Source organism: Oryzias latipes, chromosome 19 (assembly GCF_053564925.1).
Source record: "Oryzias latipes strain Hd-rR chromosome 19, Olatipes_Hd-rR_3.1".
NCBI classification, from domain to species: Eukaryota; Metazoa; Chordata; class Actinopteri; order Beloniformes; family Adrianichthyidae; genus Oryzias; species Oryzias latipes.
In genome coordinates this window covers 10,865,537-10,877,694 of record NC_136255.1, presented here as the reverse complement: position 1 = coordinate 10,877,694, position 12,158 = coordinate 10,865,537, and the positions used below count along the sequence as shown (strand labels likewise).

General features: G+C 39.1%; 1 protein-coding gene across 3 annotated transcripts in view; it reads left to right on the top strand.

Annotated features, from left to right (window-relative positions):
* The window catches only part of tmem94 (transmembrane protein 94), a 170,986-nt gene that overhangs the window by 106,510 nt on the left and 52,318 nt on the right, over nucleotides 1-12,158 (top strand). For all 3 annotated transcript variants that reach the window (XM_078937017.1, XM_078937016.1, XM_078937018.1), the window contains 5 exons: nucleotides 7,714-7,922; nucleotides 8,004-8,185; nucleotides 8,731-8,863; nucleotides 8,986-9,101; nucleotides 9,238-9,337. In XM_078937017.1, coding sequence (XP_078793143.1) covers nucleotides 7,714-7,922; nucleotides 8,004-8,185; nucleotides 8,731-8,863; nucleotides 8,986-9,101; nucleotides 9,238-9,337 — 740 coding nt within the window. The remainder of the gene's footprint in view (nucleotides 1-7,713; nucleotides 7,923-8,003; nucleotides 8,186-8,730; nucleotides 8,864-8,985; nucleotides 9,102-9,237; nucleotides 9,338-12,158) is intronic.

Sequence of the window (12,158 nt, the reverse complement as noted above, 5' to 3'; positions counted from 1 at the left end):
GAGCTAGGCTGAAGACTTATGATGAAGAAATAAAAAGAGAAAACAGTGTTTATTCTGGAGATGTGAGCAGATCAGTGCAGCAGATTCCCATAGTATCATCTCTCCCTCCAATGGTCAATAGTAATGTAGCCATCCCTTCACCTCCACAAGCAGACGTCTTCTACTTAGCACAAGCAGTGCAATACAGTATTGCAATGAACAGACTGCCAATGCCAGAGCCCTCAATTTTCACAGGTGACCCAATACAGTTCATCGAATGGAAAGCTGCATTTACTGCCCTCATAGATAAAAAGAACATTTCACCTGCTGAAAAGCTGCACTATTTAAAGAAATATGTTGGAGGACCAGCTCAAAAAACACTTGATGGCATATTTTACAGAAATGACAGTGATGCATACAAGGATGCATGGGAACGTCTCAATGAAAGATATGGTCAGCCATTTGTTCTGCAAAGAGCATTCAGAGAAAGGCTTGCAAACTGGCCCAAACTGCAAACTAAAGATGCTGCAGGCTACAGAGCATTTGCTGATTTCATCCAGACATGTCATGAGGCTATGCCCCACATTAAAGGCTTAAGCATTCTCAACGATTGCGAAGAGAACCAAAAACTTGTGCAAAAGCTGCCAGACTGGGCAGCTGCAAGATGGAATCGTCAAGCTACTCAGTTCATGAAGGAAAGTGGTGACTTTCCCAGTTTCAAGGACTTTGCTCAGTTCATGTCATCTGAAGCAGAGATTGTGTGCAATCCAATCACTTCATTCCATGCACTCCGGTCATCAGATACAACTGCAGGTAAAATTCAAAGGGACAAAAGACCAGCTTGTAATGTTCTGCATACAGAGACATCAACAGAAAAACAAAATGCCAGAATGACAGAACAGAAAAGACCCAATGTAAGACTCTCATGCATGCTTTGTCAAGATGAAGGGCACAAGCTTCACAGTTGCTCACAGTTTAAAGGAAAATCACTCGATGAAAGGAGGAAATACATAAAGGAGAAAAAACTGTGTTATGGCTGTCTGAAACCTGGACACAGTGCAAAGGACTGCCGCTATAGGCACGTGTGCGAAATATGCAAGAAGAAACCTCCCACATGTCTCCACGACTTCAACTATGACAAGGAAAAAGAAGTTACAAATCCAAATCAGAGCAATGCAGAACAGACTGCAACCACCCTATCTCTCAACGCTAAGACTGACGAACAAGGTGCGAGCACTTCCATGATTGTACCAGTATGGGTTTCCTCAGAGCTCCATCCAGGTACAGAACAACTTGTCTATGCACTTTTAGACACCCAAAGTGACACAGTGTTCATTGATGAAGATATTTCAAACCGTCTCAAAACCAAGTCCACTCCAGTAAGGTTGAAGTTAACAACAATGCTTGGTAAAGATGCTGTTATGACAAGTAAACGTGTCTCAGGTCTCAAGGTAAGAGGCTACAACTCCTCAGATTTAATCGAACTCCCTCCTGCTTACACTAAAGACTGTATCCCAGTGAACCGCGCACACATTCCTTCCTGTGAAACAGCAAGGCAGTGGAATCATCTCAAGGTAATAGTAAATGAGATTCCCCCACAGTTTGAATGTGAAGTAGGACTGTTGATTGGATATAATTGTTCCAAGGCACTGGCTCCAAGGCAGGTAATCTTAGGAGGTGAGGACGAGCCTTATGCAGTTCGTACAGCATTAGGTTGGAGCATTGTAGGCCCCACAGTTTCAAGCAATGACACACTAACCAGCTCAACTATATGCCACAGAGTTACAGTCAAGGAACTCCCCGAAATTACTCCAGCAGAAGCTCTCAAGATTCTGGAATCTGACTTCAGGGATGACAACAAGTAAGACAGGTCAGTGTCACAGGATGACATTTTCTTTATCAACACACTCAAGGAAGGCATTTACAAAAATAAGGCAGGACATTTTGAAATGCCGCTCCCATTCAAGGAAAGACCACACTTGCCGGACAACAAACACATGGCTACTGTCCGACTTGAAAATCTCAAAGGTAAACTACTGAAAACTCCAAAGTACAAGGAACAATATACAAAGTTCATGAGTGAGGTAATACAAAACGGTGATGCTGAAGAAGCACATAGTGAAGCAAAGGAAGGAGAAAAGTGGTATATTCCCCATCACGGGGTATATCACCCTCAAAAACCAGACAAGCTCAGAGTTGTCTTCGATGCCTCAGCAAAGTACAAAGGAAGCAGCCTCAACGAGCATTTGCTATCAGGCCCAGACCTGCTAAACAATCTATACGGTGTTTTACTCAGATTCAGAAGACACCAAGTGGCATTGTTGTGTGACATTGAGAAAATGTTCCACCAGTTTCATGTGCATGAAGGTGACAGAGACTATTTAAGATTTCTATGGTGGAAAAATGGAAACCTAAGTGCTCAGCCAGAAGAGTATAGAATGAAAGTGCATCTCTTCGGTGCAACATCCTCACCAGGATGTGCCAATTATGGCTTAAAACATCTTGCCAAGGAGAACGAGGCTTTGTTCCCTCTGGCTTCACAGTTCATCATGAAGGATTTCTATGTGGACGACGGAGTGACAAGCACTACAAGTATTAAAGAGGCCATTCAGTTGGCAAAAGAGGCTCAACAACTGTGTGCATAAAGAATGAGCTTGGATTGTCACAGGCAGATGAGTATTTCTGGACAGATTCCAAAGTAGTTTTGGGATACATAAGTAATGAAGCACGCCGTTTTCATACGTTTGTATCAAACAGAGTTCAAAAAATAAGGCTGAACAGCTCTCCCCAGCAATGGAGATATGTCCCTTCAGATCAAAACCCAGCGGATATTGCTTCCAGAGGTTCCACTGCAAATCAGCTCATTGCATCAGACTGGTTTAAAGGGCTGCATTTCCTCTGGGAAAGGGAGATACCACCCCGTGTGGAAGTTGACAAGAACATTCCCTTGGTGATCCAGAAGTCAAAAAGGTACAAGCGCTGAACACACTCAAAACAGAACACACATGTTTATCAGACAAGCTGATCAAGTTTTCATTTTGGTACAAAGCCACTGAAGCCATATCTCGACTCATTTGCTTCATAAGGAAGGACAAAGCAACAAAACATAGTACGGTACAGGAAAGAGAGAAGGCACAATGTGTTATTCTGAAGGACTTACAAGCTAATGCTTTTGCAGAAGAGATAAAAACACTCAGAAATGGAAATCCACTTCCTTGCAAAGGTAAACTGTATGCAATAGATGCCTTTCTTGACAACGATGGACTCCTAAAGGTGGGAGGAAGGATGAAAAACGCTTCATTCTCAAGTGCTTTGAAACATCCGGTCATAGTCCCAAAGAATCACCATGTCACAAAACTTCTGATAGCTCATTTTCACAACAAAGTGCAGCATCAGGGAAAAGGACAAACAATTAATGAGATCAGATCAAATGGATTCTGGATTCCAGGCATCAACAAAGCAGTTGCATCTTTTGTGCATAAATGTGTAAAGTGTCGTAAACTAAGGAGAGGCACTGAAGAACAAAAAATGGCTGATCTTCCGCCAGAACGATTGGATCCATCACCACCGTTTACATATTGCGGAATGGACTGCTTTGGCCCCTTTTTAACTAAACAAGCTCGCAAGGTGCATAAGCGTTATGGACTTCTTTTCACATGCCTTTGCTGCAGAGGGGTTCACATAGAAATGTTGGATGACATGACCACAAACGCCTTCATTAATGGACTCCGCTGCTTCATAGCAATAAGAGGAGCAGTAAGAGAAATAAGGTGCGATCAAGGAAGCAACTTCATTGGAGCAAAAAATGAACTGAAAGAATGCTTGAAACAAGTCGATTCTGAAAGACTGGTCACATTTTTAGCTGAGAAACAGTGTGATTTCGTTCTCCACACTCCCCATTCAAGCCATACAGGAGGCGTATGGGAAAGGCAAATCTGGACAATTCGAAACATTCTTCGCTCATCAGCATCACTTTCCTCAGGCAGAATGGACGACGCATCCTTAAGGACATTCTTTTACGAGGCAATGGCTATTGTAAACAGCAGGCCTCTTACAGTGGACAATCTAAGTGACCCTAACAGCCCAGAACCCTTGACACCAAATCATCTCCTTACTATGAAGTCCAGCATTGCACTGCCACCTCCAGGTAAATTCATCAGAGAGGACATGTATGCTCGCAAAAGGTGGAGACGAGTCCAGTACTTAACAGAACAGTTTTGGTCACGCTGGAAAAAGGAATATCTTGCCAACATTACAACAAGGCAGAAATGGCACACTCCACTGAGAAACCTGAAAGTTGGAGATATTGTCATGGAAAAGTCGGATGAGCTACCTCGCAATGGAATGGAGATTAGCAAGAGTAATGGACACTACAACGGACAAGGATGGACTTGTGAGAAAGATGAAGATTCGCTACGGAGAGAGGAAAACTGAAAAGGGATATAGTTCTGGAAAACAGTCAATCCTTGATCGCCCAGTGCAAAGATTGATTTTGCTTGTAGAGACTGAGTAAGGTTAACTTAAGTGTATTTAATGTTACAGTTTATGGGTCATTGCTACATTTGTAAATCATTCTCGCTCGTTTTTAGTTTGTAGATACGCTCGATTGATTTGGTGTGAGTGTAAATGACCTCTAGATTCAGCCTATTATAGTTTTATTTTTGTAATTCTCCCATTTTGGATAACATGGTTGTGGCTCTTATTTTGAAGGACGCGCTAAACCGGAAGTCGTCAGGCAAGCGAACGTGAAGGCTGCATGTGCTTCGTACCAGCCAAAACGGTTATAAAAGTGTTAAAAGTTTAAAAGAAACGAAAGTTTACTATATCCCATAGCACTTGGTTGATGAGGGAACAAGGTTTGTAATTTTTATGTTTTGGCAATTTAGTTCTGTGTTTTCACAAAATTTTACATTGTCAGCACATTTTATTTGCCCACTAGGTGGCACTGTAATGTCAAGTTAATGCTGAGTCAGTTTGAAATGAATGCTAATATTAGGATTTATTTTATGTTTATACAGAAGAAAACGTAATTTTATTGTTAAATGATTTTGTTGAAAATACAGTTACATAAGTTTATTTGCATCAGAGGTTAAACATCTTAAGGTAATAAATTAATGGTTTAAAGTGTTGAAAGTAATGAAAAAACAAAAGGGTTGAAATGGTGAATACAACGGTAAGAGATGTAAAATATATTTGTATTTTTTGTAGCTCTTACGGTGTGTTCACACATGGCGAAATAAAGGGTTGTGAACCATCAGTTTGAGAGACCATCTTTTCAACCGGGGATGCTACATACAGGGCTCATTAGAAATGAGCACACCCCACTACGTTTGTCAGAAAACAAACCTTTAGTGTGTTTCAGAATTAATATTTTTTGTGAAATATTATACTACAAAATACTACCCACAAAAGTGGGCCATTGAATGCAAACATGTTAATTTCCACACACACAAAGTGTTCTTTTTTTTTTTAAACAAATTAATTCTTGCTCATTTTGCAAAAATGAGTAAGGGAATCCTTACCTATAGGTTAAAACTTCAAATATTTTCCTTACTGGTCCACTTTTAGACAACGTCAATGTCAAAAATTCAAACTCTAATCACATTGAAATGTATTTTACATCATGTCCATTATTTTTACTTGGAAAAACATTACATTTATTAAATGCACTAATTTGCCAATCTATCGTTTTGCTCGTAATTTAGAAAAATCAAAATAAAGGAAAATAAAAAAAGCATTTATAGCATATTTAAACACTACAGGAGTTGTAGTTTAACTTATTAGCCTAAAATAAACATAAGTGGAAATTGTTCTTGCATTTTTACTTTTTATGAATTTAGGGGAGGTAAAACATAAAAAAATGTTCTTGTGATAAAGGGGAGTTTGATTTTTAAAAACCTCTTCTTGTGAATATGAAATTTCCAAGTATTAAATAAAACATTAAGAAAAAACGAGCATCTCATGAGGTCCAAAAGGTACTTTTTATTTTTCTAATTATGTATTAAAAGGAATTTTCCAGAACACCGACAGCAAAAATCCTCCCAAAACATATATATTTGTATTCATAAAACAAATGATCTTTTGTTTATATAAATATATTGAAATGCACAGTTGTTTTCCTGTCTCATTCCTTCTTTTCAGCGCAGCTTCACGTCAGATCTGAAGTGAAATACATTACCTATGAATCTTTTGAATCTTGAATCTTTAAATCTATCATATAGAAAGAGAGGACACGAAATAAAAATATTTAGAATGTAAATTAAATATTAATAAGCTTTACAATATTAGCATACTCTGAGTAAACTAAAAGAACAACCAACCTGGCTTCACTCAGGATTGTGGAATAACTCTCGCGGCAGAGCTCGCAGCCTCGTGTTGAAATTAAACAGGAAATACGCAAAATAAAGCAATTTTAAGGATAAAAATGATTAGAATCCAACTTAAAAAATTGCATTTGTGGAACAGTTTGAACACATTTATTTTATTATCAGTAGGCTTTACATATTATGGTGCAGGGGCAGGTGAGGAAGACGATAGGTGAAGCACTGCCTGTCACGTGACACAGTAAGACCATGTTTAAAACAAGTTTCAACCAGGAATTAAAAGCTCCTGAACCGATCCCAAACCCACCTAAATATGTCCATCCAACTAAAGCAATTTTTTCCTACAAAGTCATAATAAAAGCCACCCTATTGAGCTGGAAACTGCCCAGTCTGGCAATGCTGCCCAGTGCCTCTGCTCGCTAACTTGCGAGTCTCTGTTGACTGGAATATATCATTGCTGCAGAAGGATGGGGGAGAACCAAACACTTTGAAATGATCAATCTAGTGCCAATTTAGTGATTTGGGGTGTTTTTTCATGACAAATGATGGATGTAAAATTTACTTTAGACATTTTTATGGGAACACTTTTACAGTAGGTCAAAAGCTGATCGTAGTTGGAACTTTAAACAGTCTTGGCTATTCTATTATGGTGGAGTTCTTCTTTCTACCTATCCAAGTAATTTTAAAGGGTTCACATATATTTTCTTGGAAATTTGGTTAAATCATTCATTATGTGAATAGTTGAACCCAGTTGTAAAACCAGTGCAACCAGACAATCTGTTGGAGAAACAGTAAGACAGAACTGTTTAAATAGGAAACGCACAGGTAAAACCAATGCAACTATTTGTTGACATGTAACTGAACACATTGGGACCATTGACTGTACATGAGAACTGGACTGACTGAGTGTAATGTCACCCATAGGAAATGGTTTACTTCTGTCAATTCAAAAAAGGGCAATTCAGTTGCCATTTTTTGCAATTCTGATGCCGCCATATTGAAGCTAGACGTCAGAAACCAGTGATTGGTCCAAAACTGGTCTGATTTATCATTTTTATGGCAGCCACTCTAGCCAGTCAGGAGTGAGCTAGGAGAGGAAGTAGTTTTCATAACCATAAGACATTCAGGCTAACCTTAATCTTAGATTGTGTCAATCTGGTTCTAAAGAAAAGGAGCTTTGCAGCTTTTGAGGATTACATGGTCAGTGTTTAGCTTCTATCAATCAAAGAAATACATGTTTAAGTCATGGCTGCAGTACTGAAAGCAAGCATGAAATAGTTTATTTTTTCTTGTAATGTTTCATATTTTTTTAAACTTGAGTAGTGGCAGAAGTAAACTTTAGATATCTACTTTTGAAGTTCCAATTGCATTTTAATCTTTGCATCTTTGGTTTTCTGTCTGCTCACAACAGAAAGAAGATTCTGGATTTCTACCAACGTGCCTGTTTGTCCGGTTACTGCTCAGCCTTTGCTTACAAACCCATGCAAGTGTCCCTGTCTTGCCAGCTTATAGGAAAATGTGTTGAACTTGCTCCAGGTCCCTGCCTTTTCTCTGAAGTGGAACTGCCCTCCACTACACCCATCAAGCACAACTCCTTCAGAAACAGCTGGAGTTCAGATGGTGAGTGAAACCAGCAAACTGAAAGGTTAGTCTGCAGTCCTTATCATTTTCTCCTTTCTTGTGTTTCTGTCACATGCACAGAGGGAATTGGTGAGGGGGTGGAGCGGGAAGACTGCATTCAGGCACTCAGTGGGCAGATATTCATGGGCATGGTGTCATCTCAGTACCAAGCACGGCTGGACACAGTCCGCCTCATCGATGCTCTGGTCACTGCGTGCATTCGTTTCGTGTATTTCTCCATGGAGGATGAGCTCCGTAGTAAGGTGAGCTTTTAAGTACGAAGATATTCTCCGTACAACAATGTAAATGTGGCTCTCCAAAAAGAGCTACATTTATCTGTGCTCAATGTTTACCATTTTTATTTTACCTTGTCTTTCATGTAAAGAACATGGGGAATAAAAAGCATTGGGGATATTCACATGATTTACCTCACAAAGATCTGATGACGATATGTTCCTCAAACTTTTGAGATTGAAAAGTCCTTAATTTCAAGGAGGTTTTTAGATATTACAAGTGCTTTACTGTACTGAAATAAAAATACAACTATATTTATTCCCCAACCCTTTCATCCTGCCATGTGAAGAACTCGTTAGTCTTCTGAAACTCCGTAAAAAAACGAACGAAAGGTTTGTCAAAGTTCCCCGAAGGAATGACAATTTTCTCCTTTCTTAAGGCTTCTAAAATAGATTTGATTAACTGTTTTCCAGATTATTCCTTTTCCCCCTCATCTTTTGTTATAAAAAAAAAAATCCATTCTTGAAAAATTTGTAATCAAAATGAAATATACATTTGCTTGTGTTGTGTGTAGGTGTTTGCAGAGAAGATGGGTTTGGAGACTGGATGGAACTGCCACATCTCTCTAACTCCAAACGGGGACAGTCCCTGCGATGGAGCCCCGTCCAGCCCCAGCCAGGGCTTGCTGCACGAAGACATCAACCCAGGTATCTAGGGTTCAGGAACCTCCGTGGTCTTTCTTTCTACTCATATTTGTTTTTAATTTTGGTGAAAAGTGAGAATTTTAAAAAACTTTTCACTGACTGGTGCTGCTGTTGTGTTGGTAAAGACTCTCGTGATGATGCTGAGGGTCCACTGCTGCCAGAAGAGGAAGCCCACTCAGACCTGGCGAGTTTTCAGCCCATAGACAGCGACGTGCCCAGCTTTCTAGAAGACTGCAACAGAGTAAGACCCTTTATTTCGGAACTGGTATATTTTTTGTCTTTAAGTACTTGTGTTTTAGTCTTACGACTTTTTCAGGTCAGATGATCTCTGTTTCTCCACCTTTCCTGCTCCTAAAAAGGTTCCTGCTTGTTCTTAGGCTAAGTTACCTCGTGGGATCCACCAGGTTCGTCCACACTTGAAGAACATAGACAATGTGCCTCTTCTGGTTCCATTGTTCACCGACTGCAGCCCCGACAGTGAGTAAAGGGCGTACTGCTACTGTCTCACTAAAAGAGAAGTAAACATGTGACCATTTGTGCGATTAGAAAACATTTAACAGCCTTTGTTTCCATGCTTGGTGCCTGAGGGTGTAAACAGTATCCTGTCCACATGCACGGTCATTTATGAAGGTGTCTGTTCACAAAAAGCAGAGCCCTTATCCAACAAATTTACAAGAAAAATGTTAAAGTCCCATCAACCAAATCGATGTGTCTGAGGCAAGTTGTTATACCATTATAACACTATAAAATTGTTTCAAAATTAAATAAATCGATTATATTAATATCTGAAAATACCATTTAAGTTGAGGTACAGTAGGTTTAGTTTACTAAATGAACCAATATCAACTATGAATTGTCTCAGCAACCACAAATTATGATATGAATTGAATCATTCTTAAAACGAATCATTACACTCCTAATTATTGGTAATATCAAATGAAGTTTTCATGTATTTCATTTAGACTCAGTCCAAATACATAAAGCACTCATGGAAATAACACTATTGTTACCTCGTTGTGAATAGCGTGTGTTTTCTGCCTGAGCACTTTCAATTTTCTGTATTTCAAACACAAATAAAAATAAACACAAGTTTAAAATAGACGGATAGAACAAGACACTGCGCTTGAAAAGGAGTGGGTTAAAGAGAAATCTTGTAGGATCCCACCCCTTTTACAACACCTAATGATGTCTATTTACAGTTTGTTTTTGTTTTTTTCAAAACATTCACATTATCTTCTGCATAGCACCTATGCAGAAGTGTCATTTGCTTATTTTTTTATTTATCATTTCTGGCCTTGTAAAGTTCCATTAGTGACATCTTATAGGTTTATTTGAATTCATGGAAACTTTTGCTTTTTTTAAACCTTCATTCAACCCGTTCCATAAATCCACACCACAAATTGATAAGTAAAAATGGTGCATTTGTATGTGTCCCATAATCCACATCATAAACTATTTGTAACTTTTTTCGAAGCTTTACGATATATAGTAGATATACTTATATACTTGTAAAATGTTGGAAAATAATTTGTCGCTTTGAGATTACTTTCCTTGTTGCATGTTCAAAAAAGTCGAGAAGAAGAAAACCACGGGATTCGACCGGATTAAGTTTAACAAATTTATTCCCTAACAATATTTCTAAAAACAGAGTAAAACAAAATAAAAACAGAATAAAACAGATCGATCTGGGTTCCCAAATCCAAAACCATCAAAACGTAAGAAGTTACAAATCCGAATCACATGAGGCCGTCTGGGAACAAAGGAAAGTTTCTTGAGTGCAGACTTTTATACTTGTGGTCAGAACCTCCTCCCCCGCGGCTGAATCTCCGCCTCTTGTCGCTAGAGATTGGCTGACAGAGGAGCCCGCCTACTTCCTTCAGTCCATCATAGCATTTGGTCCGCTTCCTGCTTCAAACGTCCAGGGGGGTTAGTTTCAAAGACGGACATCTGTCCGACCACCAACTGTGTCCCCATGGGGGTCCAGCACAGTCGCCCGGATCCTTCTCCACAGGCAGTCAGTCCCAACTGTTTGTCCTTCTCATGCGAGTTGGCACCTTCAGGGTTTACCATGATTAGAATTGAATCCTGGAAATAATTTAATTCTGGTCCATGTCAGATCTACAGTTAAGGCTTCCAGATGGTCTTAGAAGATCAAAGACTGTTTTCTCCTGGAGGGGGATGAGTTTGCAGCTGCAGCATCAAAACCTCTTTACATATGCAATTATCAGGAAGTCCCTTTTAATTGAAATGGCTGGAACACACACACAGTAAACCTGAAAGAAAACCTTCAATGAAATAAAGATAAGATAAAAACCTAGGAGAAATAAGAACCACAAAAAAAATTCCTTCAATATCTATATATAGAGAGATTTGAATCGGTTAGTACAAAAGGTCCCAAGTCCACAATTTTTCAAAATATAGATATTATATGTTCTATGGTCTTCTAGGGAAAATCTATCTCATTATGTGCAAAAAAGTTCCGAGTCCATTTTAATGTATTGACTATGCTTGACATTTAAAATGCATTAATGCAAAATTCCTGGACTTGGGACCTTCTTGCATGGGTTTTGCTTTATCTCATAGATGGCAGCACTAGTTATCCAATAAGGCAGCGCCTCTGTTTAATTCCAAAAGGGCCCAAGTACAGAGACTTAAGTTTGCTAGTGCTTGGAAATTATAAAAGTGAGGTACTTCATATTATAGCATTTGCAAGCTATGAACTGGTGCTAAATCTGGGTAAAGTATTAATCATTTGGTGAAGCCTCCCTTTAAGCTATGCAATTAAAATCATTTCCTGGAAAAACAAACCTCTTGGACTTGGGCCCCTTTTGCACTAACCGATTCATTTGTTTTATGGGTATACTTCTAAACTGTATTGTAAATTGTAATATTATCAATGAATATATTGGTAAATGTGCTTTGTGAGTGAGTATATGATGCGTTTTTCTCAACACTGCTTTGCCTTGAGCAAGTTTGGCCCTGACTAGAGCTGTGCGGTGTGGGATTTTTGATCACCGCGGTGATGAACCAGCAGGGGGCGCGGTGTCGCGGTTAACCGCCCCAAGAGAATGAAATCAAAGTCCAGCCTAGCATGGGAAAAAAGATGATTTACAGTCAGGAGCATGAATATTTGGACAAAGACACATTTTTTCTAATTTTGTTTCTGTACATTACCACAGTGAATTTTAAATATCTTTTACTATAGGCTGGGCATGTCTTTTTGGCTTTAAACCCGTCATTTGAGGTCTTTTTGGGGCCTTTTTGTCGTCTTTTTTTTTTTAACTTGTTCTGTCCAACA